The sequence below is a fragment of the Trachypithecus francoisi genome, unplaced genomic scaffold (genome assembly GCF_009764315.1).
Source record: "Trachypithecus francoisi isolate TF-2019V2 unplaced genomic scaffold, Tfra_2.0 Lachesis_group20, whole genome shotgun sequence".
NCBI classification, from domain to species: Eukaryota; Metazoa; Chordata; class Mammalia; order Primates; family Cercopithecidae; genus Trachypithecus; species Trachypithecus francoisi.
In genome coordinates this window covers 33,535,595-33,559,691 of record NW_022681466.1, presented here as the reverse complement: position 1 = coordinate 33,559,691, position 24,097 = coordinate 33,535,595, and the positions used below count along the sequence as shown (strand labels likewise).

Here is a 24,097-nt window from a genome sequence, read left to right as displayed (position 1 = left end):
CACAGTTCTCCTAACCATTCAGACAACTTGTAAGTGGAGTCGAGTAGCTGTTTCATGTTGTAAACGCGGACGTGGGAGGCAGCAGAATCTAACGGAGACTGGGCTGAAGCCCGAGGCGAGAGAATGAAGACTGAGGCGGCGCTGACGGCGGCCGGTGTGCCTCAGCTTGCCATCAGGAGTCATTACCTTTGCTAAGCTCGGAGGGTTTCACCTCTAGGAGTTCCTCAGCAATCTGGAAACCCGCAGACACCAGCTTCACCCGCACCGCTGGAGACAGCGGGAAACTCACCAAATCCCGCTGCATTTCAAAGCCAAACGTCTTGGGCGCAGTCGCGCGAGCTCAGGGGCCAACCCCTGAGCAGCCAAACTGCGCACGCCCCCGCCAGGGCGTGCGGCGTGACGTCAGACGTAAGGCGGAAGGGGCCGGCTCTGTGGCCTGGCTGCACGCGGGTCTGGGCCTTGCAGCTCTGCGCAGGCTTGTAAATTTTCACACTTGTGCAGTATTCCGTTATGATTCCCCAAAGTCCCATTTAGAGATTCCCCATCAAATGTACACCCTGACTGTAAAACGATGGACGGAGACCATAGGATGGACAGCCAGGCCCAGTGGGTTCTCCACACAACATTTCCTTGCCTCCACTGTGGCCTGTTAGGTGAAGCCTCAGAGTTACTAATAGGAATGATCTCGAGTGGGAGTAGTGAGTGTAACGAGCACATACTGGCCAGTTACCATTATTTTGGTGTGAAAAGCTCAGGGAATTAGGAGTAATCTGCGTCCTCATGGTAGAGTTGCAGTCTCTTGGCTCTTCCCGCTGACCGTCCCCCTTTTCTGACCCCCGCCCCCCCCCCTCCCCGCCGCGCCATTGCTTTTCCCGCTCTCGCGAGGGATTGTGGGCCAGCCCCCAACGGCCGTTGGAAGGGATCGCTCCCCATTCCGCACACCCACCCACTCCTACCCGGGAGTCGAATGTCTAGCATGGCGGTTTCTGAGACCGTTATTTCTTCATGTCGTGCGTAACTTAAGCCGTATCTGGAAAAGTAAGCAACTAATGTCCCTATTAGTGGGTCTGGGGTCCTGAAAGGGAGGGGCTGGGCTACACAAGAGGTCCATTTGTGGTACAGACATGGGAAGGGGCGTTCAAACCGCGGTAGTGGCCACTTCTAAATTACAGAACTTTGGGGAGGAAAGGAAGCAGTTTAGAAAGTGGTTTATGAGATCTTTCGTTGTCTCGGTGAGTGTAACTTATTTTATTTTATTTTTTTTTGAGACGGAGTCTGGCTCTGTCGCCCAGGCTGGAGTGCAGTGGCCGGATCTCAGCTCACTGCAAGCTCCGCCTCCTGGGCTTACGCCATTCTCCTGCCTCAGCCTCCCGAGTAGCTGGGACTACAGGCGCCCGCCACCTCGCCCAGCTAGTTTTTTGTATTTTTTAGTAGAGATGGGGTTTCACCGTGTTAGCCAGGATGGTCTCGATCTCCTGACCTCGTGATCCGCCCGTCTCGGCCTCCCAAAGTGCTGGGATTACAGGCTTGAGCCACCGTGCCTGGTCGAGTGTAACTTATTTAGCAGGGAGTAACTTATTCGCTACCTATTGGCGATTTTTTTTTTTTTTTTTTTTTGAGACAGAGTCTCACTGTGTTACCCAGGCTGGGGTGCAATGGCGCTGTCTCAACTCACTGCAACCTTCGCCTTCCAGGTTCAAGTGAGTCTCCTGCCTCAGCCTCTCGAGTACCTGGGATTACAGGCGCATGCCACCATGCCCGGATAATTTTTGTATTATTATCAGAGAAGGGGTTTCACCATGTTGGCCAGGCTGGTCTCGAACTCCTGACCTCGTGATCCGCCTGCCTTGACCTCCCAAAGTGCTGAGAGTACAGGTGTGAGCCACCGCGCCCGGCCCTGTTGGTGATGATTCTTAGTCTTGACTTTTTTCCTAGCTTAAAGAAACTTTCTAAATATTGCAAATCAGAGTTCTCTACATACTTGCATCTAAAAAAGGAAACAACGTATGTTGAGCACTTTAGCAAATCCCACACATTTCAAATGGCCATAGCCATGCCAAAAGGAAGATAAGGACATAGAAGCCCAGCATATAGTTTAATATCAATTCTGATGAAAGAAAGCTGGCCGGGCGTAGTGGCTCATGCCTGTAATCCCAGCACTTTGGGAGGTCGAGGCGGGTGGATCTCCTTGAGCTCATGAGTTTGAGACCAGCCTCGACAACATGGCTAAACACCGTCTCTACCAAAAGTACAAAAAATTAGCCAGGCATGCTGGCATGTACTGGTGGTCCCAGCTACTCAGGGGTCTGAGGTGGGAGGATCCCTTCAGCCTGGGAGTGAGCCGTGATCGCACCTCTGCACTCCAGCCTGGGTGACAGAGTGAGACCCTCTCTCAAACAAACAAAACACCTCAGCACGGTTTTCTTAAAGCCAAGATTCAAACCTAGCATCCGTTTTACTACCCCGAGCTATTAAAATTTTGAGTCCCTACTGGTGGGGAGAATAAAAGAAGCATTTATACCCCATTTGGTAGGTCAAAGAAAGTCTTGTAGGACTGACCAAAATCTGGTTGGCCACTCAACCCATTGCTTAACTTCTAGTATGGTCTATATTTGAGCACTCAGCACATAAATACTATCCTCAGGGAGAATTCACCCTTATGCTTATAAACCACCCAGATTCTCGGGTGAAGAAAAAACATGGTATTACCACATTCAACAATAAGTCTTCAATTAGTTTGGTCAAACTCAGTGGAATCGGTCGTGTTTAGAATTTCTTTTTTTTTTTTTTTTTTTAATGGTAAATGATCATTGGCTTCAACTTAAAGTCACCACCTGCATAGAATTTCTTTCATTGACAGTGGGAAGTCCAAAACTACTCTGGCCTGGCACAGTGGCTTAAGCCTGGAATCCAAGCATTTTGGGAGGCCTAGGAGGGCAGATCGCTTGATCTCAGGAGTTTGAGATGAGCCTGGGCAACAGGGCAAAACCCCATGTCTATAAAAAATACAAAAATTAGCCAGCATGGTGGTGCATGCCTCTAGTCCCAGCTACTTGGGAGGCTGAGGTGGGAGAACCGATTGAGCCTGGGAGGTCGAGGTTGCAGTGAGCTGAGATCACATAACTCCACTCCAATCTGGGCGACAGAGCGAGATTCCATCTCAAAAAACAAAACAAAAACACACTCAACTCTATAGCTATACAATTAAGTGCTGTTAATGTCTTTTGCGGATCACAAGGTCAGGAGATCAAGACCATCCTGGCTAGCATGGTGAAACCCCATCTCTACTAAAAATAGAAAAAATTAGTGGGGCAGGGTGGCGGGCACTGGTAATCCTAGCTACTTGGAAGGCTGAGGCAGGAGAATGGCCTGAACTCAGGAGGCGGAGCTTGCAGTGAGCCTAGATCGCGCCACTGCACTCCAGCCTGGGTGATAGAGCGAGACTCAGTCTCAAAAAAACAAAAATCTTCTGGCCCTTGCCTATAATAATAATTTTCATCATCGTTACAAAGCAATTGCATCTTTAATGCAATTTGCTTTGTAGTCATGCTTTCAAACTGGAATCCAGGTTTTTGAAGCCAGGCACTAGGAACCAAACAAAGCTATGGGATAAATATGGAAGGTGCACCTTCTTGTATTATCACTTTTCTCAAAAAAATCTTTCAGGGAGGGAAGAGTTAAATGATTTACCTAGTAAGTCATTTGAAATGGTTTATATTAAACAAACATTACGTCTGTGTAGTATGGATAAATCATTAAAAATTTTGAAAAAGAAAATAAACATTAATAAAATGTGGGGTAGGCCGGGCACAGTGGCTCACTCCTGTAATCCTAGCACTTTGGGAGGCTGAGGTGGGTGGATCATGAGGTCAAGAGATCAAGACCATCCTGGCCAACATGGTGAAACCATGTGTCTACTAAAAACACAGAAATTAGCTGGGCGTGTTGACGCATGCCTGTAGTCCCAGCTACTCAGGACGCTGAGGCAGGAGAATGGCTTGAACCCGGGAGGCAGAGGTTGCAGTTAGCTGAGATCGGGCCACTGCACTCCAGCCTGGCAACAGAGAGAGAGTCCCTCTAAAAATAAATAAATTGGCCAGGTACAGTGGCTCAGGCCTGTAATCCCAGCACTTTGGGAGGTTGAGGTGGGCGGATCACGAAGTCAGGAGATTGATACATTCTGGCTAACCTGCTGAAACCCCATCTCTACTAAAAATACAAAAAATTAGCTGGGCATGGTGGCGGGCACCTGTGGTCCCAGCTATTCGGGAGGCTGAGGCAGGAGAATGGTGTGAACCTGGGAGACAGAGCTTGCAGTGAGTCGAGATCATGCCACTACACTCCAGCCTGGGTGACAGAGCGAGACTCCATCTCAAAAAAAATAAATAAAATATACATACATAAATAAATAAAATGTGGGGGTAAAATGCAAATATAAAAATAAAATTTAAGCCGGGCGCAGTGGCTCATGCCTGTAATCCCAGCACTTTGGGAGGCCGAGGTGGGCGGATCACAAGGTCAGGAGATCGAGACCATCCTGGCTAACACAGTGAAACCCCATCTCTACTAAAAAATATAAAAAATTAGCTGGGTGTGGTAGCATGTGCCTGTAGTCCCAGCTACTCAGGAGGTTGAGGCAGGAGAATCGCTTGAACCCGGGAGGCGGAGGTTGCAGTAAGCTGAGATTGCGCCACCGCACTGCAGCCTGGGCGACAGAGCTAGACTCTGTCTCAAAAATAAATAAATAATGAAAAAAATAAAATTTAAGAGAAAAGTATGAGGTCAGAGACGCATTAGGCTTAAACTGGATACTTCAGTAATCTCCCAAACCCCCCGGGGATATGTTTTGGTTTTTCTTGCAACTTGAGGTTACCTCATAAAAAAATTTGAGAGACATTCCTATGGGCAAACCAGCATGGGCTGCAGAGTCATACAGATTTGGATTTGTATCACATGTTTGGAAGTTACCAACCATGTGACCTTCAGCAAGTTACTGAGTCTCCTTACCTGCAAGTAGAAGGTATTATCTCCTGGGGTTTTGGTCAAGATTAAATTAACACATATACAGTACTTATCACAAAAAAAGGTACATAATCTGAGTCTGTTTCTCAGTTTTTACATTATTCTAATGCGCATATTCAGTTGGAATAAATCCTTATAGAATACCTAGCTCAGCAGAATGCTAATGCCAAGACGTTTTTTAAAAATGTTTACAATTAGGCCAGACACAGTGGCTCACACCTATAAAACCAGCACTTTAAGAGGCTGAGGCTGGCAGATCACTTGAGGTCAGGAGTTCAAGACCAGCCTGGGCGATGTAGTAAAACCCCATCTGTACTAAAAACACAAGATTAACTGGGGGTGGTGGAGGGTGCCTGTAATCCCAGCTATTCGGAAGGCTGAGGCAGGAGAATCACTGGAACATGAGAGGCAGAGATCGCAGTGAGCTGATATCACGACACTGTACTCCAGCCTGGGCAACAAGAGGAAAACTCAGTCTCAAAAACAAAACAAAACAAAACAAAGTCTACAATTGCAAAAGTGCCGAAGTAGAGTACTTTTATGTATTTTATTTTCTTTGACTTGATCCACAGTAATCCTATGACTGGGGTCTCCATTCAGGATTAGCACTCTGAAGATTGGATCACTAAAACAAGATTAAATACTTATTAATTGCTAGTTTTGTGCCAGATGACAGGGTAAACAAGACAGATTCTCTGCCCTCGTGGAGCTTATAATCTATCAGGATCTTTACTGAGTATTTCTGGCATGTTGCGTTTCTGACTTGTGTAGCTATCTTGATGTAATTCTAAGGGTAGGAAGGAGCTATTGCTGCTAATATCTATAGTTAACCTGCCAGAGTGTTCCAATAACAAGACATTTTCAGGTTGACTGGGCTGTTTCTGGAGATGTAGGAGAGGAATGATATGAATACTTTTGTTATAGCTGGGGAGAAGTTTATATTTTTTTAGCCTAAGAACATAGAACTTTAAAAAATGGTGACCATGGCCGGGTGCAGTGGCACACGCCTGTAATCCCAGCATTTTGGGAGGCTTAGGTGGGTGGATCACTTGAGGTCAGAAGTTCAGGACCAGCCTGGCCAACGTGGTGAAACTCTGTCTGTACTGAAAATACAAAACTTAGGCGGGTGTGTGTAGAGCACCTGATTGTGTCGCTGATCAAGGCACCACTATGTAACCCACACGGACCTATGGGCTGAACAAAGCAGGGCGAACGTGGGAATAAAAGACAAGAGACAAAAGAGTATATTTGGAAGAAGGGGTCAGGGGACACCTTGCCTCTAGTGGACAAGGGCCCTGAGCTTTACACAGCCCTCTGTATTTATTAGGTAAAAGAGATAGAAGGGGGGTGGAAGAAGGGGTCAGCTGCTCAGTCCAGAGTAGGCTTGCAAGACGTATTCTCTAGATGTTGCAGTAGATAACCTCAGTGCCAGGGAGTGATTGCCTCCAGCAAATCTTCTGTCAGCAGAAGCAGTCATGAGTTTGTTCACATCCTGCATTCATGATTAACGGTTTGCTGTTTGATCATAGAGCCTCCAGTGGAATGCTGAGTTGGTCACATCCCACAGACCTTCAGCTCCATACAGGTGTGGTGGTGGGCGTCTGTAATCCCAGCTACTTGGGAGGCTGAGGCAGGAGAATCTCTTGAACCCCAGAGATGGAGGTTGCTGTGAGCTGAGATCCCGCCACTGCACTCTAGTCTGGGTGATTAAGCGAGACTGCATCTCAAAAAAAAAGGTAACCTTTCTTGTTCAAGTGGATTTGGGAATAGGAGAAAGAAGTGAATGTTGTTCAGACTGAGGGGAAAAAAAAAAAAACCTCTGAATCAAGGCATAGCTTTAGAGGTGGTTATGATAAAGCTTCCTTCTTTTTTTTTTTTTTTTTTTTGAGACGGAGTCTCGCGCTGTCACCCAGGCTGGAGTGCTGTGGCCGGATCTCAGCTCACTGCAAGCTCCGCCTCCCGGGTTCACGCCATTCTCCTGCCTCAGCCTCCCGAGTAGCTGGGACTACAGGCGCCGCCACCTCGCCCGGCTAGTTTTTTGTAGTTTTTAGTAGAGACGGGGTTTCACCGTGTTAGTCAGGATGGTCTCGATCTCCTGACCTCGTGATCCGCCCGTCTCGGCCTCCCAAAGTGCTAGGATTACAGGCTTGAGCCACCGCGCCCGGCCTAAAGCTTCCTTCTTTAAGGCCTCAGACATATATAGTAGCAGTATCAATTTTACAAGACCTCATACATAATAGAAGCACAATATGTATTTGTTGTCCACAGACTCCTTGAAACATTCTTCTTACTTGGTTTTTGTAATGCCACACTTCTCATTTCCTTTCTACATGTTGGGCTTTTCTGTTTCTTTTGCAAGCACATCCTCCATAACCTGGGCATGGCAGTGACTCTCAAATTTGTATTTCTAGCCCTGACCCTCTGCCCTCCAGATACAAATATCTAATTGCCTACTGGACAATTCAAAGTCTCCTCCAACTCAGCCTATCTTAAATCTAACTCCTTATCTTCACCCCACTCCCAGAACCTTGCCCTCTTCCTGCATTTCCTGCCTCCATGAACCACATATCCATCCTTCCATCTGCATAAACCATAAACCTAGAATCATCCTTGACACCTCCTTCCCTTTCACTCTGCATGTTCACTGCACTCCAGTCAGGGAGTGCAGTGGCATGCTCATATCTCACTGCAACCTTTAACTCCTGGGCTCAAGGAAGAGGTACTTCTGCCTTTGCCTCCTAAGAAGCTGAGACTAACAGGCACATGCCACTGTGCCTAGCTAATTTTTAAAATTTTTTGTAAAGACAAGGTATTGCCCAGACTGGTTTTACAAGTCATCCTCCTGCCTCAGCCTCCCAAAGTTCTGGGATTACAGGTGTGAGACACCATGGTCCTCCTGGCATGATCTCTTTACAGTACATTTCAGTTACGTCACTCCTTATTTTGCTCTTTTTTTTTTTGAGACGGAGTCTCACCCTGTCACCCAGGCTGGAGTGCAGTGGTGTGATCTCAGCTCACTGCAACCTCGACCTCCCAGGTTCAAGTGATTGTCTTGCCTCAGCCTACTGAGTAGCTGGGATTACAGGTGCACACCACCACACCCAGCTAATTTTTGTATTTTTTTTTAGTAGAGACGGTGTTTCCCCATGTTGGTCAGCCTGATCTCGAGCTCCTGACCTCAGGTGATCCACCCAGCCTCCCAAAGTGCTGGGATTACAGGCATGAGGCACCGCACCCCATCTTATTTTGCTCTTAGGATAAAGACCAAATTTCCTAATAAGGCTTAAAAAAAGCCTTGCATGTTTTGGCCCCTGTTTTTCCTCTTTAGCTTCTTCCTTTTCCTCTCTCCCATTTGCTTCCAATACTCCTGCTACTTTGCCCTTTTCCTAGTTCCTTGTGTGTGCTAGGCCTCATCCCTCAACAGTGTTTGCAAATGTCTATAATATTACCTCTCCCTCCTTCACCTAATTAACTACTATTTATCTGTTAAATCTGAAATTCCTTTTTTTTTTTGACACAGAATCTTGCTCTGTTGCCCAGGCTGGAGTGCAGTGGTGCAATCTCGGCTCACTGTAATCTCCGCCTCCCAGGCTCAAGCGATTCTCTTGCCTCAGCCTCCCAAGTAGCTGGGATTACAGGTGCCTGCCACCACACCTGGCTAATTTTTGTATTTTTAGTAGAGACATGGTTTTGCCATGTTGGCTAGTCTGGTCTTGAACTCCTGATCTCAAGTGATCCACCCACCTTGGCCTCCCAAAGTGCTTCAAAACAGGTCCTTCAAAACTAGGCCAAATCTAAAGTATTCAATTTTTGTCTTCTGACTTTGGTAACATGTTTAGAAGGTCTATACAAAATTATAAATGGATTTTTCATTTGTATTATTTCTACATATGGTTTAGATCTACATGTGAATCTTTTTTAATTTTTAATCTTATTTTCTAACTACCTATTCCTTCAATATTTGAATATTTTAATTTATATGATTTTTTTTTTAGACTGAGTTTTGCTGTCACCTAGGCATGATTTCTGCTTGCTGCAACCTCTGTCTTGAGGGTTCAAGCAATTCTCATGCCATAGTCTCTTGAGTAGCTGAGATTATGGGCATGAGACACCACACCCAGCTTATTTTTGTGTTTTTAGTAGAGACAGGGTTTCGCCATATTGGCCAGGCTGGTCTCGAACTCTTGACCTCAGGTGATCTGCTCACCTCTGCCTCCCTATTAATCTATATGATTTTTTAAAAAATAAACGGTAGGAAGAAGGAAACTTTATTTATGTATTTATTTATTTTTGAGACAGGGTCTCACTCTGTTGCCCAGGCTTGAGTGCAGTGGCACGATCTCTGCTCACTGCCACCATTGCCTCCCTGGTTCAAGTGATTCTCCTGCCTCAGCCTCCAGAGTCGCTGGGATTCCAGGCCTGTGTCACCATGCCTGGCTAATATGGAAGCAATTTTTTTTTTTTTTTTTTAGACCGAGTTTCGCTCTTGTTGCCCACGCTGGAGTGCAATGGTGTGATCTCAGTTCACTCCAACCTCTACCTCCCGTGTTCAAGCGATTCTCCTGTATCAGCTTCCTGGGTAGCTGGGATTACAGGCACCCACCACCACACCTAGGTAATTTTTGTATTTTTAGTAGAGACATGGTTTTGCCATGTTGGCTAGTCTGGTCTTGAACTCCTGATCTCAAGTGATCCACCCACCTTGGCCTCCCAAAGTGCTTCAAAACAGGTCCTTCAAAACTAGGCCAAATCTAAAGTATTCAATTTTTGTCTTCTGACTTTGGTAACATGTTTAGAAGGTCTATACAAAATTATAAATGGATTTTTCATTTGTATTATTTCTACATATGGTTTAGATCTACATGTGAATCTTTTTTAATTTTTAATCTTATTTTCTAACTACCTATTCCTTCAATATTTGAATATTTTAATTTATATGATTTTTTTTTTAGACTGAGTTTTGCTGTCACCTAGGCATGATTTCTGCTTGCTGCAACCTCTGTCTTGAGGGTTCAAGCAATTCTCATGCCATAGTCTCTTGAGTAGCTGAGATTATGGGCATGAGACACCACACCCAGCTTATTTTTGTGTTTTTAGTAGAGACAGGGTTTCGCCATATTGGCCAGGCTGGTCTCGAACTCTTGACCTCAGGTGATCTGCTCACCTCTGCCTCCCTATTAATCTATATGATTTTTTAAAAAATAAACGGTAGGAAGAAGGAAACTTTATTTATGTATTTATTTATTTTTGAGACAGGGTCTCACTCTGTTGCCCAGGCTTGAGTGCAGTGGCACGATCTCTGCTCACTGCCACCATTGCCTCCCTGGTTCAAGTGATTCTCCTGCCTCAGCCTCCAGAGTCGCTGGGATTCCAGGCCTGTGTCACCATGCCTGGCTAATATGGAAGCAATTTTTTTTTTTTTTTTTTAGACCGAGTTTCGCTCTTGTTGCCCACGCTGGAGTGCAATGGTGTGATCTCAGTTCACTCCAACCTCTACCTCCCGTGTTCAAGCGATTCTCCTGTATCAGCTTCCTGGGTAGCTGGGATTACAGGCACCCACCACCACACCTAGGTAATTTTTGTATTTTTAGTAGAGACAGGGTTTCATCATATTGGTCAGGCTGGTCTCATGCTCCTGACCTCAGGTGATCCACCCGCCTTGGCCTCCCAAGGTGCTGGGATTATAGGCTCATGTGAGCCACCATGAGAAGCATTTTTTTTTTCTTCCCAGTTGTGACCTAATTTTCGGAGCAGTCTTTGAAATAATCAGTTCCTTCCCTATCTATATGAAATGCTACCCTTATCATATACTTTTATATATGTAGGTCCTATAGTCCTGGAATAAAACCTCTCGAGTAATTGTGTCTCATTTATTTAATTTTTTTTTTTTTTTTTTTTTGGAGACAGAGTCTCGCTCTGTCACCAGGCTGGAGTGCAGTGGCGCCATCTCAGCTCACTGCAGCCTCCACCTCCCGGCTTCAAGCAGTTCTCCTGCCTCAGCCTCCTGAGTAGCTGGAATGACAGGGATGCGCCACCACGTCCAACTAATTTTTGTATTTTTAGTAGAGATGGGGTTTCACCATGTTGGTCAGGATAGTCTCAATCTCTTGACCTCATGATTTCGCCTGCTTCGGCTTCCCAAAGTGCTGGGATTACAGGCGGGAGCCACTTCACCCAGCCAAGTGTCTCTTTTTTTGAGCCAGAGTCTTGCTCTGTTGCCCAGGCTGGAGTGCAGTGGCACAATCTCAGCTCACTGCAACCTCCGCCTTCCAGGTTCAAGCAATTCTCCTGCCTCAGCCTCCTGAATAGCTGGGATTGCAGGCATAAGCCACTATGCCTGGCTAATTTTTGTATTTTTAGTAGAGACAGGGTTTCACCATGTTGACCAGGCTGGTCTCGAACTCCTGACCTCAGGTTATCCACCTGCCTCCGCCTCCCAAAGTGCTGGGATTAGAGGCGTAAACCACCGCGCCTGGCCAATTGTGTCTCTTAATAATCTACTAGATTCAGTTTATAAAGATTTTATATGTTTACTTATATTAGTATTTAACAAACATATTTCCTCTTTTTTTTTTTTTTTTTTTTTTTTGAGACGGAGTCTTGCTTTGTCATTCAAGCTGGAGTGCAATGGCATGATCTCAGCTTACTGCAACCTCCACCTCCCAGGTTCAAGCAATTCTCCTGCCTCAGCCTCCCTAGTAGCTGGGATTACAGACACCTGCCACCATGCCTGGCTAATTTTTATGTCTTTAGTGGAGATGGGGTTTTGCTATGTTGTCCAGGCTGGTCTTGAACTCCTGACCTCAAGTGATCCAGCTGCCTCAGCCTCCCAAAGTGCTGGGATTACAGGCGTGAGCCACCGTGCTCAGCCTTTCCTCATTTTTGTCTTTTTTTTTTTTCTTTTTTCTGAGACGGAGTCTCGCCCTGTCGCCCAGGCTGGAGTGCAACGGTGCGATCTCGGCACGCTGCAAACTTGGCCTCTCAAAGTGCTGGGATTATAGGTATGAGCTACCACACCCGGCTCCTCATTTTTTTCTAATCAAAGAAACGTGGCTCTTCTCAAAGGGTATTATGGTATGCAGGGCCACTGTGAGGATTATAACAGTAGCATTTTTTGTAACTTGCTTAGAGTTACAAGACAGTGGAGGACAGACATCTTTTTGCCTAAGGCTGACTCCCCTGAACAGATATTTTGATAACTAGGCCAGTAACAGTGAAATTTTTGTGAAATATTGAAACTGGGACTTGTGAGGATTCACGGGCCACTTAAGACTCTGTAGGCTGGGCAGCCGGGCATGGTGGCTCACGCCTGTAATCCCGGCACTTTGGGAGGCTGAGGTGGGCCTATGAATTATCAACATTTTGTTTTGTGAAATAAAACACACTTTGAAATCTGGTTGGAGGAGTGGTCGCAGTGGCTCACACCTGTAATCCCAGTACTTTGGGAGGCTGAGGCAGGTGGATCATTTGAGGTCAGGAGTTCAAGACCAGCCTCGCCAACATGGCAAAAACCCGTCTCTACCAAAAATACAAAAACTAGCTGGGCATCGTGGCACATACTTGTAATCCCAGCTACTCAGGAGGCTGAGGCAGGAGAACCGTTTGAACCCAGGAGGCAGATGTTGCAGTGAGCCAAGATGGCACCAATGCACTCTACAGACAACACAGCAAGACTCTGTCTCAAAAAAAAGAAAGAAAGAAAGACTCCGTGGCCTGGGCATGGTGGTTCCATGCCTCTCATCCCACCTGTTTGGGAGGCAGAGACGGGTCGACTGCTTGAGCCCAGGAGTTTGAGCCCAGCCTGGGCAACATGGTGAAACTCCCTCTCTACAAAAAGTACAAAAATTAGCCAGACATGGTAGTGTGTGTCTGCAGTCCCAGCTACTCAGGAGGCTCAGGTGGGAGGATCGCTTGACCCCCTGGGGATCAAGGCTGCAGTAAGCTATGATGGTGCCACTGCATTCTAGCCTGAAGAAGGCACTGCTAGTCACAAATCTTCTGAAACTGGCATTTTGGTTGTAAGAACTGTTTGGTGGTAATAGCAGTATAGTTCACATACATCACCTTTTCCCTTACATGAGTTGTTCCACCAGATTTCTTTTTGCTTTTCTGTTTGAGACAAGAGTTTCCCGCTGTCAGCCAGGCTGGAGTGCAATGGCATGATCTTAGCTCACTGTAACCTCTGCCTCCCAGGTTCAAGCGATTCTCTTGCCTCAGCCTCCTGAGTAGCTGGGATGACAGACGCGCACCACCAGATATTTTTGTATTTTTAGTAGAGACAGGGTTTCACCATGTTTGCCAGGCTAGTCTTGAACTCCTGTCCTCAAATGATCCACCTGCCTTGGCCTCCCACAGTACTGGGATTACAGGTGTGAGCCACCACGACTAGCCCTCCAACCAGATTTCAAAGTGTGTTTTATTTCACAAAACAAAATGTTGATAATTTATAGAGCATACATATACATGTGTGTACATATATAACATAATACTTCTTTGAAAAGTATATAAAAATAAAACTGATAGACTGTCAGAACATAAGACTTGAGAACATGTGTCTGCTTGCATCATAGAATCCCCTACCTCCTTGTCCCAATATTATTTTTCTCCCCATCTAAGACACCTCTATGTTCTCAGTTGTTGCTTGTTTACCAAGATTTTTATTTATTTATCATTAGAGACAGAGTTTCTTGTCTCTCAAGCTGGAGTTCAGTGGCACGATCTCGGCTCACTGCAGCCTCTGCCTCCTGGGTTCAAGCAATTCTCCTGTCTCAGCCTCCTGAGTACCTGGGATTACAAGCGCTCACCACCATGCCTGGCTAATTTTTTTTATTTTTAGTAGAGGGTTTCGCCATGTTGGCTAGGCTGGTCTTGAACTCCTGACCTTAGGTGATCCACCCACCTCAGCCTCCCAAAGTGCTAGGATTACAGGTGTGAGCCACTGTGCCCGGCCCAAGATTTTTTAAAACAGCATTATTTCTTCCTGTTGTAAAGATGGAAAACTGTGAGCTTGAAGTCAGAGACAAGGGAAAAAAAGTTATAAACTCTGGCTAATTTATTTTGGCAGAGGAGAAGATACCAGAAGAGTCCTTCTATAAGATAAAAGATGTGGGAAATTAGGGTGATTCTAGTGTGATCTTGGAAAGACAATTGAAGAACACTGTTAACTCTGAAACTCCAATTCTAATTTGTTTTTGTTTTGTTTTGTTTTGTTTTTTGTGGGGTTTTTTGAGATGGAGTCTCGCTCTGTCGCCCAGGCTAGAGTGCAGTGGCGTGATCTCGGCTCACTGCAACCTCCACCTCCTAGGTTCAAGAGATTCTTCTGCCTCCTGAGTAGCTGGGATTACAGGTGCCTGCCATCACTCCCAGCTGACTTTTGTATTTTTATTAGAGATAGGGTTTTACCATGTTGGCCAGGCTGGTCTCGAATTTCTGACCTCAAGTGATCTGCCGGTATCAGCCTCCCAAAGTGCTGGGATTACAGGCAGGAGCCACAGCTTCCAGCCTGCTTCATTCAAAATTAGAATTAGTGTTTGTGCAATTGATCTTTCAAGTAAGATTGATCATTTGCTGCATGTTTGAAAGACAGCATTTTGTACGTAAGCATGACACCTTGGACTGGTAGGTAACCTATACAGAGATTGGATTTTCAGATATGTAGACTGGATTTTCAGAAATAATTTTACCAAATTTCATGTTTTCAAACTTACTCATTCAGGTTACGTGCAAGGCAACTTGTTTAACTATGCAAGAAACCAGTGCACGCCTGTTTTCACAGCTGCTGGGGAAGGCTGAAGCAGGAGGATCCCCTGAGGCCAGAAGTTCAATAATTACTGCACCCCAGCCTGGGCAACAAAGCAAGACTTTGTCTCTGCGGAGGAAAAAAAAGAAAAAAGACACCATAGTGACATCATTAGCACCAAACCCTTAAAGGCAGGAGCTAGTTTACATTATTTACCTTTTAATCTGTAGAGCGTTTTTGAGTTTTATGTCAGTAGTGTCACCAAGCATACTAGGAAAGGACATGCTGAATAAGATCATCAAAAGGGGTGTGGAGTATGTAGGACTAGTTTACATTATTTACCTTTTAATCTGTAGAGCGTTTTTGAGTTTTATGTCAGTAGTGTCACCAAGCATACTAGGAAAGGACATGCTGAATAAGATCATCAAAAGGGGTGTGGAGTATGTAGATAAGTGCAGTGACTGCTGGCTATTTGTACCCTAGGCTTATATTTCCTAAGATTTTGAATAGCCAGATATTAAAAATATAGCTGCTGGATTATTGTAATTTGCAAAAAATCTTTATTTCAGAAATTAGGGGATCTGAAGAGCACATGAGAAAAATGACCCTATATTTAGAGTGGTTTAATCTAAGGGTTAGCTCCCAGGCAGGACAGGAGACTTATATTTACTTGGCAGGGCAACTACCGTGACTACAACTAGTGGTTTTCCCAGGATGGTTGCCTGTGTATCATACTATGGATGTGTGTCTAATTTGTAGTGGTGAGGGCTAGTGTTTGTGTTTGTACTTTTCCCCGTTCTGGCTTGTTTGTGAAAAATGGGAGTACCCAGAGATTGATGTCTGAACTGTCATTTTTTTTTCCTGAGGTATCCAGTCCAGAGGCTCTAAGGGAGTGTTACCTTCACATTTTCCTTGTTTGTAGTCCTCAGGGAGTGTTACCCTCACATTTTTGTTGTTTGTAGCCCTTTCCTTTTCAAAGCTAACAACTTAGCATCTTCTGACTTTTCTTCTGTCTTTATATATTTTTGTGAACCTCCAGAATCCTTCTGCTTTTTTTTTTTTTTTTTCTTGGAGACCGAGTTTTGCTCTTGTAGCCCAGGCTGGAGTGCAATGGCGCGATCTCAGCTCACAGCAACCTCAGCCTCAAGGGTTCAAGGGATTCTCCTGCCTCAGCCTCCTGAGTAGTGGGGATTACAGGCATGCACCACCACGCCCGGTGAATTTTTGTATTTTTAGTAGAGATGGGGTTTCACCATGTTGGCCAGGCTGGTCTCACACTCCTAACCTCAGGTGATTTACCTGCCTCAGCCTCCCAAAGTGCTGGGATTACAGGTGTGAGCCACGGCGCCCGGCTGCAGTGTCCTTCTCTTTTTATTGTTATTATTATTATACTTTAAGTTCTAGGGTACATGTGCACAATGTGCTGGTTTGTTGCATATGTATACATGTGCCATGTTGATTTGCTGCACCCATTAATTCGTCATTTACGTTAAGTATTTCTCCTAATGCTATCCCTCCCCCATTCCCCCACCCCATGACAGGCCCCAGTGTGTAATGTTCCCCGCCCTGTGTCCAGTGTTCTCATTGTTCTGTTCCCACCTGTCAGAACATGCAGTGTTTGGTTTTCTGTCCTTGTGATAGTTTGCCCAGAATTATGGTTTCCGGTTTCATCCACGTCCCTACAAAGGACATGAACTCATTCTTTTTTTATGGCTGCATAGTATTCCATGTTGTATATGTGCCACATTTTCTTATCCAGTCTATCGTTGATGGACATTTGGGTTGATTCCAAGTCTTTGCTATTGTGAATAGTGCCACAATAAACATACGTGTGCATGTGTCTTTAAAGTAGCATGATTTATAATCCTATGGGTATATACCCAGTAATGGGATTACTGGGTCAAATCGTATTTCTAGTTCTAGATCCTTGAGGAATCGCCACACTGTCTTCCATTGTCCTTCTGTTAAGGACCCCGTGATTACATTAGGCCCATCTGGATAAGCTTTTCATCTTAAATCAATTACATCTGAAAACTTCCTTTTTTTTTTTTTTTTTTCCTCGAGTTGGAGTCTCACTCTGTCGCCCAGACTGGAGTGCAATGGCGTGATACCTGCTCACGCAAGCTCTGCCTACCAGGTTGAAGCAGTTTTCCTGCCTTAGCCTCCTGAGTAGCTGGGCTTACAGGTACCGCCACCACACCAGGCTAATTTTTGCATTTTTAGTAGAGATGAGGTTTCACCATATTGGCCAGGCTAGTCTCAGATCACTCCTGACCTTGTGATCTGCCCGTTTCAGCCTCCCAAAGTGCTGGGATTACAGCCATGAGCCACTGTGCCCAGCCATTTCTGGCTCTTAAACTTTGGAAAAGTCTTTATCTTCTAAGTGGCAGACTAGAACTTATGCAAGGAGAGTGACCCTATGTGAAGAGTGTTTTGAATCTGAGGGTAAGATGTCAGGCAACAACCATGCCTTCCACTTACCCATCAGGGAAGATACCCTGACCACAAAAGTGGATTTCCCAGGGCGAGTTTCACTCATTGCATTCTGTTTGCTGGCCCCTGTGATTTCCCCAAATGTGGGAGACTCAACTGCCTAATTTGTGATAGTGGGCGACTGTGTTCACGCTTTCCCGTGTTATTCTTTGTCAAATGGGAAGTAGCCAGTGTGATTGTCAAGTGGCCGATTTTGGCTTCTCCTTGCTTGTTTCTTGTGAACTGTGTCTTTAAATTTCCATGGAAGTGAGAAGCTGTACTACTGTTTAGTCTGTGATAGTAACAGGCTTCCTTGGTGCTTTCTCTTGTCTGTGTTCCCTTAATCCAGCATAAGCTTTGTACACAGTGAGTACCACATATATGTTGGCTGAGTCAAATGAACTGGAAATCAAACTCAGGAAGGATTTCCTGTAAGCATTTTTATTTTTAGAGATAGGATCTTGCTCTTGTCTCCCAGACTGGAGTATAGTAGTGCTCGATCATGGCTCAAAGCAGCCTTGACCTCCTGGACTCAAACAGTCCTTCTATCTCAGCCTTCCAAGTAGCTATGCAGGCACATGCCACCATGGCTGGCTAATTTATTTATTTATTTATTTATTTTGAGATGGAGTTTCCCTTTTGTTGCCCAGGCTGGAGTACAATGGTTTGATCTCGGCTCACAGCAGCCTCTACCTCCTGAGTTCAAGCAATTTTCCTGCCTCAGCCTCCTGAGTAGCTGGGATTACAGGTGCCCGCCACAATGCCTGGCTACTTTTTTGTGTTTTTTAGTAGAGACAGGGTTTCGCCATGTTGGCCAGACTGGTCTTGAACTCTTGGCCTTGGGTGATCCACCTGCCTCGTCCTCCCAAAGTACTGGGATTACAGGTGTGAGCCACTGCACATGGTCAGCTGGCTAATTAAAAAAAAAAAAACTTATTGTAGCGATAGGGACTCGCTGCGTTGCCCAGGCTGGTCTGAACTGTTGGCCTCAAGTGATCCTCCCACCTCGGCCTCTCAAGGTGCTGGGATTACAAGCATGAGTACGCTACCTGGCCCCTAAAGGATTTTAACCTGCTCTTAACAATGACTTTAGAATTGAAATTCATTTACTGCATTCTAAAATGACTGTTTTGAATGAATCAGCTTTAGGTTCTGACATAGTAGTAGTTTTTTTTGTATTTTGTTTTTGTTTTTTTTTTGTTTTTTTGAGATGGAGTTTTGCTCTTGTTGCTCAGTCTGTAGTGCAATGGCACGATCTTGGCTCACTGCAACCTCTGCTTCCCAGGTTCAAGTGATTCTCTTGCCTCAGCCTCCTGGGTAGCTGAGATTACAGATGCCTGCCACCAAGCCTGGCTTTTTTTTTTTTTTTTTTTTGAGATGGAGTTTCTCTCTTGTTATCCAAGCTGGAGTGCAATGCTGTGATCTTGGCTCACTGCAACCTCCGCCTGCTGGGTTCAACTGATTCTCCTGCCTCAGCCTCCTGAGTAACTGGGATTACAGGCACCTGCCACCACGCCTGGCTAATTTTTATATTTTTAGTAGAGATGGGGTTTCAACATTTTGGCCAGACTAGGCTTGAACTCCTGACCTCAGATGATCTGCCCTCGTTGGCCTCGCAAAGTGCTGAGATCACAGGCGTGAGCCACTGCTCCTAGTCGACTAATTTTTTGTATTTTAGTAGAGATGGGGTTTCACTGTGTTGGTCAGGCTGGTCTCAAACTCGTGACTTCAGGTGATCCATTAACCTCAGCCTCCCAGTGTGCTGGGATTACATGTGTGAGCCACGGCCCATAGTAGTTTTAAAAAGGCAAGAGGTTACATATTACTGTGATCTATCAATTTAAAAATACAAAAAGTCCAGGCTCAGTGGCTTGTGCTTGTATTGTAATCCCAGTACTTTTGGAGGCCCAGGTGACAGAACAAGACCCTGTCTCTAAAAATTAAAAACATGTTTAAAGGAAATCCTTTTGGAAATGCTTCCTGAGTTTGATTTCCAGTTCATTCAATTCAGCCAATATATAATGGGGTACTTATTGTGGATAAAGCTTATTCTGGGTGAGGGAAATGCAGATACCCTTGGAACATAGTCCTTGTCATAATCGGGAGTCTGTTTGGGGAAGGGAGATGGGGAAGCCATCTATTAATATTATACCATACAATTTACCCATTTAAAAGATAGTTTGATTTTTGGAAAGAGCCAGAGATTGTCTGGAGACTTTTTTTTTTATGTGAACATAACCTCAATATTTTATTGTCTTCATTATAAAACAAACGATGACACTTAGAACTGGATATCATTTGGCCCTTTCTCTTCTCATCTCCTCGCACTTCAAAATGCTTACATCTCTTAATACCCAGCATTCTCTTTGTTCTGCAGTTGGACTCAGCACACTCAAGGCTTGGCACAATCTTCTTTGTAGTTTTAGCCTTTTTCGGGAAAATCAACTAGTTTGCCTGCCTATACAGATACTTGTCATTTTGTGTTTTTTTTTGTTTTGTTTTCTTTGTTTTTTTTGAGATGGAGTCTTGCTTTGTCACCCAGGCTGAAGTGCAGTGGCACCATCTCGGCTCACTGCAAGCTCCGCCTCCTGGGTTCACACCATTCTCCTGCCTCAGCCTCCGAGTAGCTGGGACTACAGGCACGCACCACCATGTCCGGCTAATTTTTTGTATTTTTAGTAGATACGGGGTTTCACCGGGTTAGCCAGGATGGTCTCGATCTCCTGACCTCGTGATCCGCCCGCCTTGGCCTCCCAAAGTGCTGGGATTACAGGCGTGAGCCACCGCGCCCGGCCAAGAACAGGTGTTTTTCATCATTAGCAACACTCAAAGAAATTCAAGAGTACTTTATGAATGGTGAAAATACTGGAGTAGACAATGTGGTCATCAGAAATGAAGTTCTCCCGGCATAGCAAAAAGGGTCTGTGATATCAGAGCCCTGGGGTCACAAATAATCATAGAGGCCTCAGAGCTGTTGTCAGCCTGGCATTCCTGGATACCATTGAAAGCAGCCAAAGTATTACTTTCCTGATGTGAAATCAAACCTTCTGGAATAAAATTAGGAAGACAGTTCAATAATGAGATTATATAGTATAACTGAGGTGGGCTGGGTCATACTTTGTGGATGAAGGTAATCCAGCAATTGTCCTAAATCAGCAATTGTACTAAATAGTGTGGAGTTGGTTTTTTGCTGCTGCTGTTGTTTTTTGTTGATTGGGGAGCGGTTAAGACAGGGTCTTACTCTCACTAGGCTGGGGTGTAGTGGCACAACACAGCCTCAGTCTCCCCAAGCTCAGGTGATATCAGCACCTCGGCCTCCCAAAGTGATGGGATTTCAGGCATGAGCTACCACCCCTGGCCTAAACAGAGTTAGTATGGTTTTCATTGCAGAGCTTTGTGGCTGAGAAATGCAGCTTCAGGGCCAGTGTGTTTCAGGAGCTAATGGATTTGGCTCTCCACAACTCAAGAGTGTTGAGTAAGACATTTAGTGGCCGGGCACAGTGGCTCATGCCTGTAATCCCAGCACTTTGGGAGGCTGAGGCAGGCAGATCACCTGAGGTCAGGGGTTCGAGACCAGCCTGGCCAACATGGCGAAACCCTGTCTCTACCAAAAACACAAAAAATTAGCCAGGTGTGGTGGTGCATACCTATAGTCCCAGCTACTCAGGAGGCTGAGGCAGGAGAATTGCTTGAATTCAAGAGATGGAGGTTGCAGTGAGCCAAGATCATGTCACTGCACTCCAGCCTGGGTGACAGAGTGAGACTCTGTCTTAAAAATAATAATAATAATAAAAAATTAGATTCAGTGACATTGGCATTAACTTTTTTTTTTTTTTTTTTTTTTTGAGATGGAGTTTTGCTCTTGTTGCCCAGGCTAGAGTGCAATAGTGTGATCTTGGCTTACTGCAACCTCCGCCTCCCACATTCATGCAAGTATCCTGCCTCAGCCTCCTAAGTAGTTAGGGTTACAGGCATGTGCCACCACAACTGGCTAATTTGGTATTTTTAGTAGAGACAGGGTTTCTCCAAGTCAGGATGGTCTCAAACTCCTGACCTCAGGTGATCCAGCTGCCTCGGCCTCCCAAAGTGCTGGGATTACAGGTGTGAGCCACCACGCCTGGCCAATATTAATGACGTTTTAACAGTCACAATTGCTCTGTGAACTTATATGACAAAACTCAGCTTTTAAAAACTACTGAGTATATATGTCACTCATATTTCTGAGCATCAACCCTTCCTTCCTTGACCCCCATGAGGCTAAGGGATGGTTGGAAATTCAGAGATGAGGTGAGACTCACAAACTGAGGGGCATGTCTTAGGACAGCACACCTGAGTTGGCAGGAACAGCCATGATCTAAGATTAATAGGTGTGCCCGTGTTGCCCTTCCCCACGTGTGAGGGAACTCTCCAAATAACATTCTATATTGAGGGGCTGTGTTTCTCCATCTCAACTTACTTGGGGCCTTTGATTTAGTCATGATTTGGTCATGTAGTTGGTTTGATTCTGTGTATGTGTGTGTATGTGTGTGTGTGTGTGTGTAATATGTGTGCTATATATCTGTACACATATAATATGTATTATGTACAAGCAATTCTCCTGCCTCAGCCTCCTGAGTAGCTGGGATTACAGGCGCCTGCCACCACGCCCAGCTAATTTTTTGTATTTCTAGTAGAGACGGGGTTTCACTGTGTTAGCCAGGATGATCTGTCTCCTGACCTCGTAGTCCGCCCGCCTTGGCCTCCCAAAGTGGTGGGATTACAGGTATGAGCCACCGCGCCTGGCCGCTCAGGTATTTTTAAAAACTGAGTTTTAGGCCAGGCGTGGTGGCTCACGCCTGTAATCCCAGTACTTTGTACATCATACATACACAGATATACACATATAAGCGCACTCAGTTTGTTACCAAATCCAGGCCTGATGCTACTAGCCTGTGTGGCAGGAACTGCAGATACTTGAATCTTGGCAAAGTCAGTTTGGGGGTTCCAAAGTACAGGGGGCAGCAGTCGAGGGGCAGAACAGCCTGGGTTGGGGAGCCGCATTTTATTTTATTTTATTTTATTTGAGACGGAGTCTCGCTCTGTCGCCTGGGCTGGAGTGCAGTGGCCAAATCTCAGCTCACTGCAAGCTCCGCCTCCCGGGTTTACGCCATTCTCCTGCCTCAGCCTCCCGAGTAGCTGGGACTACAGGCGCCCGCCACCTCGCCCGGCTAGTTTTTTGTAGTTTTTAGTAGAGACGGGGTTTCACCGTGTTAGCCAGGATGGTCTCGATCTCCTGACCTCGTGATCCGCCCGTCTCGGCCTCCCAAAGTGCTGGGATTACAGGCTTGAGCCACCGCGCCCGGCCAAGGGAGCTGCATTTTAAATGCATTCTCTTATTCAGTTCTCAGAAATCTTGTGAGCCAGGCAGGCAGTATTATTCCCACTTTACAATTTTAGGAAACGAAAACAGAGAGACAAAGTTTGACGAAGACCCAGAGTGGAGCAGCGATTCAGACCCGGCACAACCGACTCCGTTGCCTTCCCCTATGTTACCCCATCACCACCGCCTCCCTGTCTGCCCTGCTCGGCAGCGCCCGATTGAGACTGATTGTTAGAAATCCACACCAGAATCTTTACGTGTGTCCAGAAAGGGAAGGAATCAATATTTCACGTCAGCCTTCCCAAGATGGCAGCCGCTGAAGACGAGTTTCTGCCGCCACTGCGGCTCCCCAAGCTGTTCCATTCCAGCAAACAGCTTCTGGAAGAAGTCGAAGGAGCGACTGAACCCACCGGTTCCCGGATAGTCCAGGAAAAGGTGTTAAAGGGCTTCGACCTCCTTCAGAAGGTTGCCAAAATGTTATCGCAGCTCGACTTGTTTAGCTGAAATGAAGATTTGGAGGAGATTACTTCCACCGACCTGAAGTACCTGATGGTGCCAGTGTTTCAAGGAGTCCTCACCATGAAACAAGTCAACCCCAGTAAACGTCTAGATCATTTGCAGCAGGCTCGCGAACACTTTATAAAATACTTAACTCAGTGCCATTACTATCGTGTGGCCGAGTTTGAGCTACCCCAAACCAAGACCAACTCAGCTGAAAATAACACCGCTATTACTTTCACGGCTTATCCTAGCCTCGTTGCCATGGCATCTCAAAGACCGGCTAAAAGAGAGAGATACAAGCAGAAGAAGGAGTTGAAGCATAGGTTGTCCACAATGAAATCTGCTGTGGAAAGTGGTTAAGCAGATGATGAGCGTGTTCGTGAATATTATCTTCTTCACCTTCAGAGGTGGCTTGATAACCAGCTTAAAAGAGATTGAGAGCATTGATCAGGAAATAAAGATCCTGGGAGAGAAAGACTTTTCAAGAGAGGCATCCACTTCGAACTCATCTGGCCATGAGAGGCCTCTAATAAAACCCTTCATTCTCACTCAGAACATGGCGCAAGCCAAAGTATTTGGCGCTGGTTATCCAAGTCTGGCTTCTATGACAGTGAGTGACTGGTATGATCAACATCAGAAACATGCAGTGTTACCAGATCAGGGAATAGCTAAGGCAACACCAGAAGAATTCAGAAAAGCCACTCAGCAACAGAAAGATCAAGAAAAGGAGGAAGAGGATGATGAACAAACACTCCAAAGAGCTCGAGAGTGGGATGACTGGAAGGACACCCACCCTAGGGGTTACGGCAACCGACAGAACATGGGCTAATCTTCCCACAACACGGCAGGACTGCAGGGTGCACACCTTCCCCGCCAAGCAAAACCATGCAGCCTTCCCTTCCCTGGGCTCCCGTACAGCTGTGTACAACGAAGGCAAAGATGCTTAATGTTGCTTTGAGTTCAATAAAGTGTTAAATTATTATTGTTATTATTTTTTGAGATGG

The 24,097-nt window shown here is 45.6% G+C and overlaps 2 protein-coding genes, 1 non-coding gene and 1 pseudogene across 7 annotated transcripts in view; 3 read left to right on the top strand and 1 right to left on the bottom strand.

Annotated features, from left to right (window-relative positions):
* Nucleotides 1-404, bottom strand: part of RAD51C (RAD51 paralog C) — a 43,555-nt gene extending 43,151 nt beyond the window's left edge. For 4 of the 5 annotated variants that reach the window (XM_033183675.1, XM_033183676.1, XM_033183672.1 and 1 more), the window contains exon 1: nt 187-404. In XM_033183675.1, the coding sequence (XP_033039566.1) occupies nt 187-304 (118 nt within the window). In that variant the 5' untranslated portion in view covers nt 305-404. The remainder of the gene's footprint in view (nt 1-186) is intronic. The other variant, XM_033183673.1, reaches the window with a different exon arrangement.
* Nucleotides 405-897: 493 nt separating this feature from the next.
* The window catches only part of TEX14 (testis expressed 14, intercellular bridge forming factor), a 137,570-nt gene continuing 114,370 nt past the window's right edge, over nt 898-24,097 (top strand). The window contains exon 1 of the mRNA XM_033183661.1: nt 898-1,038. The gene's annotated coding sequence lies outside the window, so the exon portion shown is untranslated. The remainder of the gene's footprint in view (nt 1,039-24,097) is intronic.
* On the top strand, nt 958-24,075 carry LOC117067307 (annotated as a pseudogene).
* Nucleotides 17,235-17,396, top strand: LOC117068078. Its single transcript, XR_004430946.1, has one exon. It is a non-coding gene; the product is annotated as a U1 spliceosomal RNA (small nuclear RNA).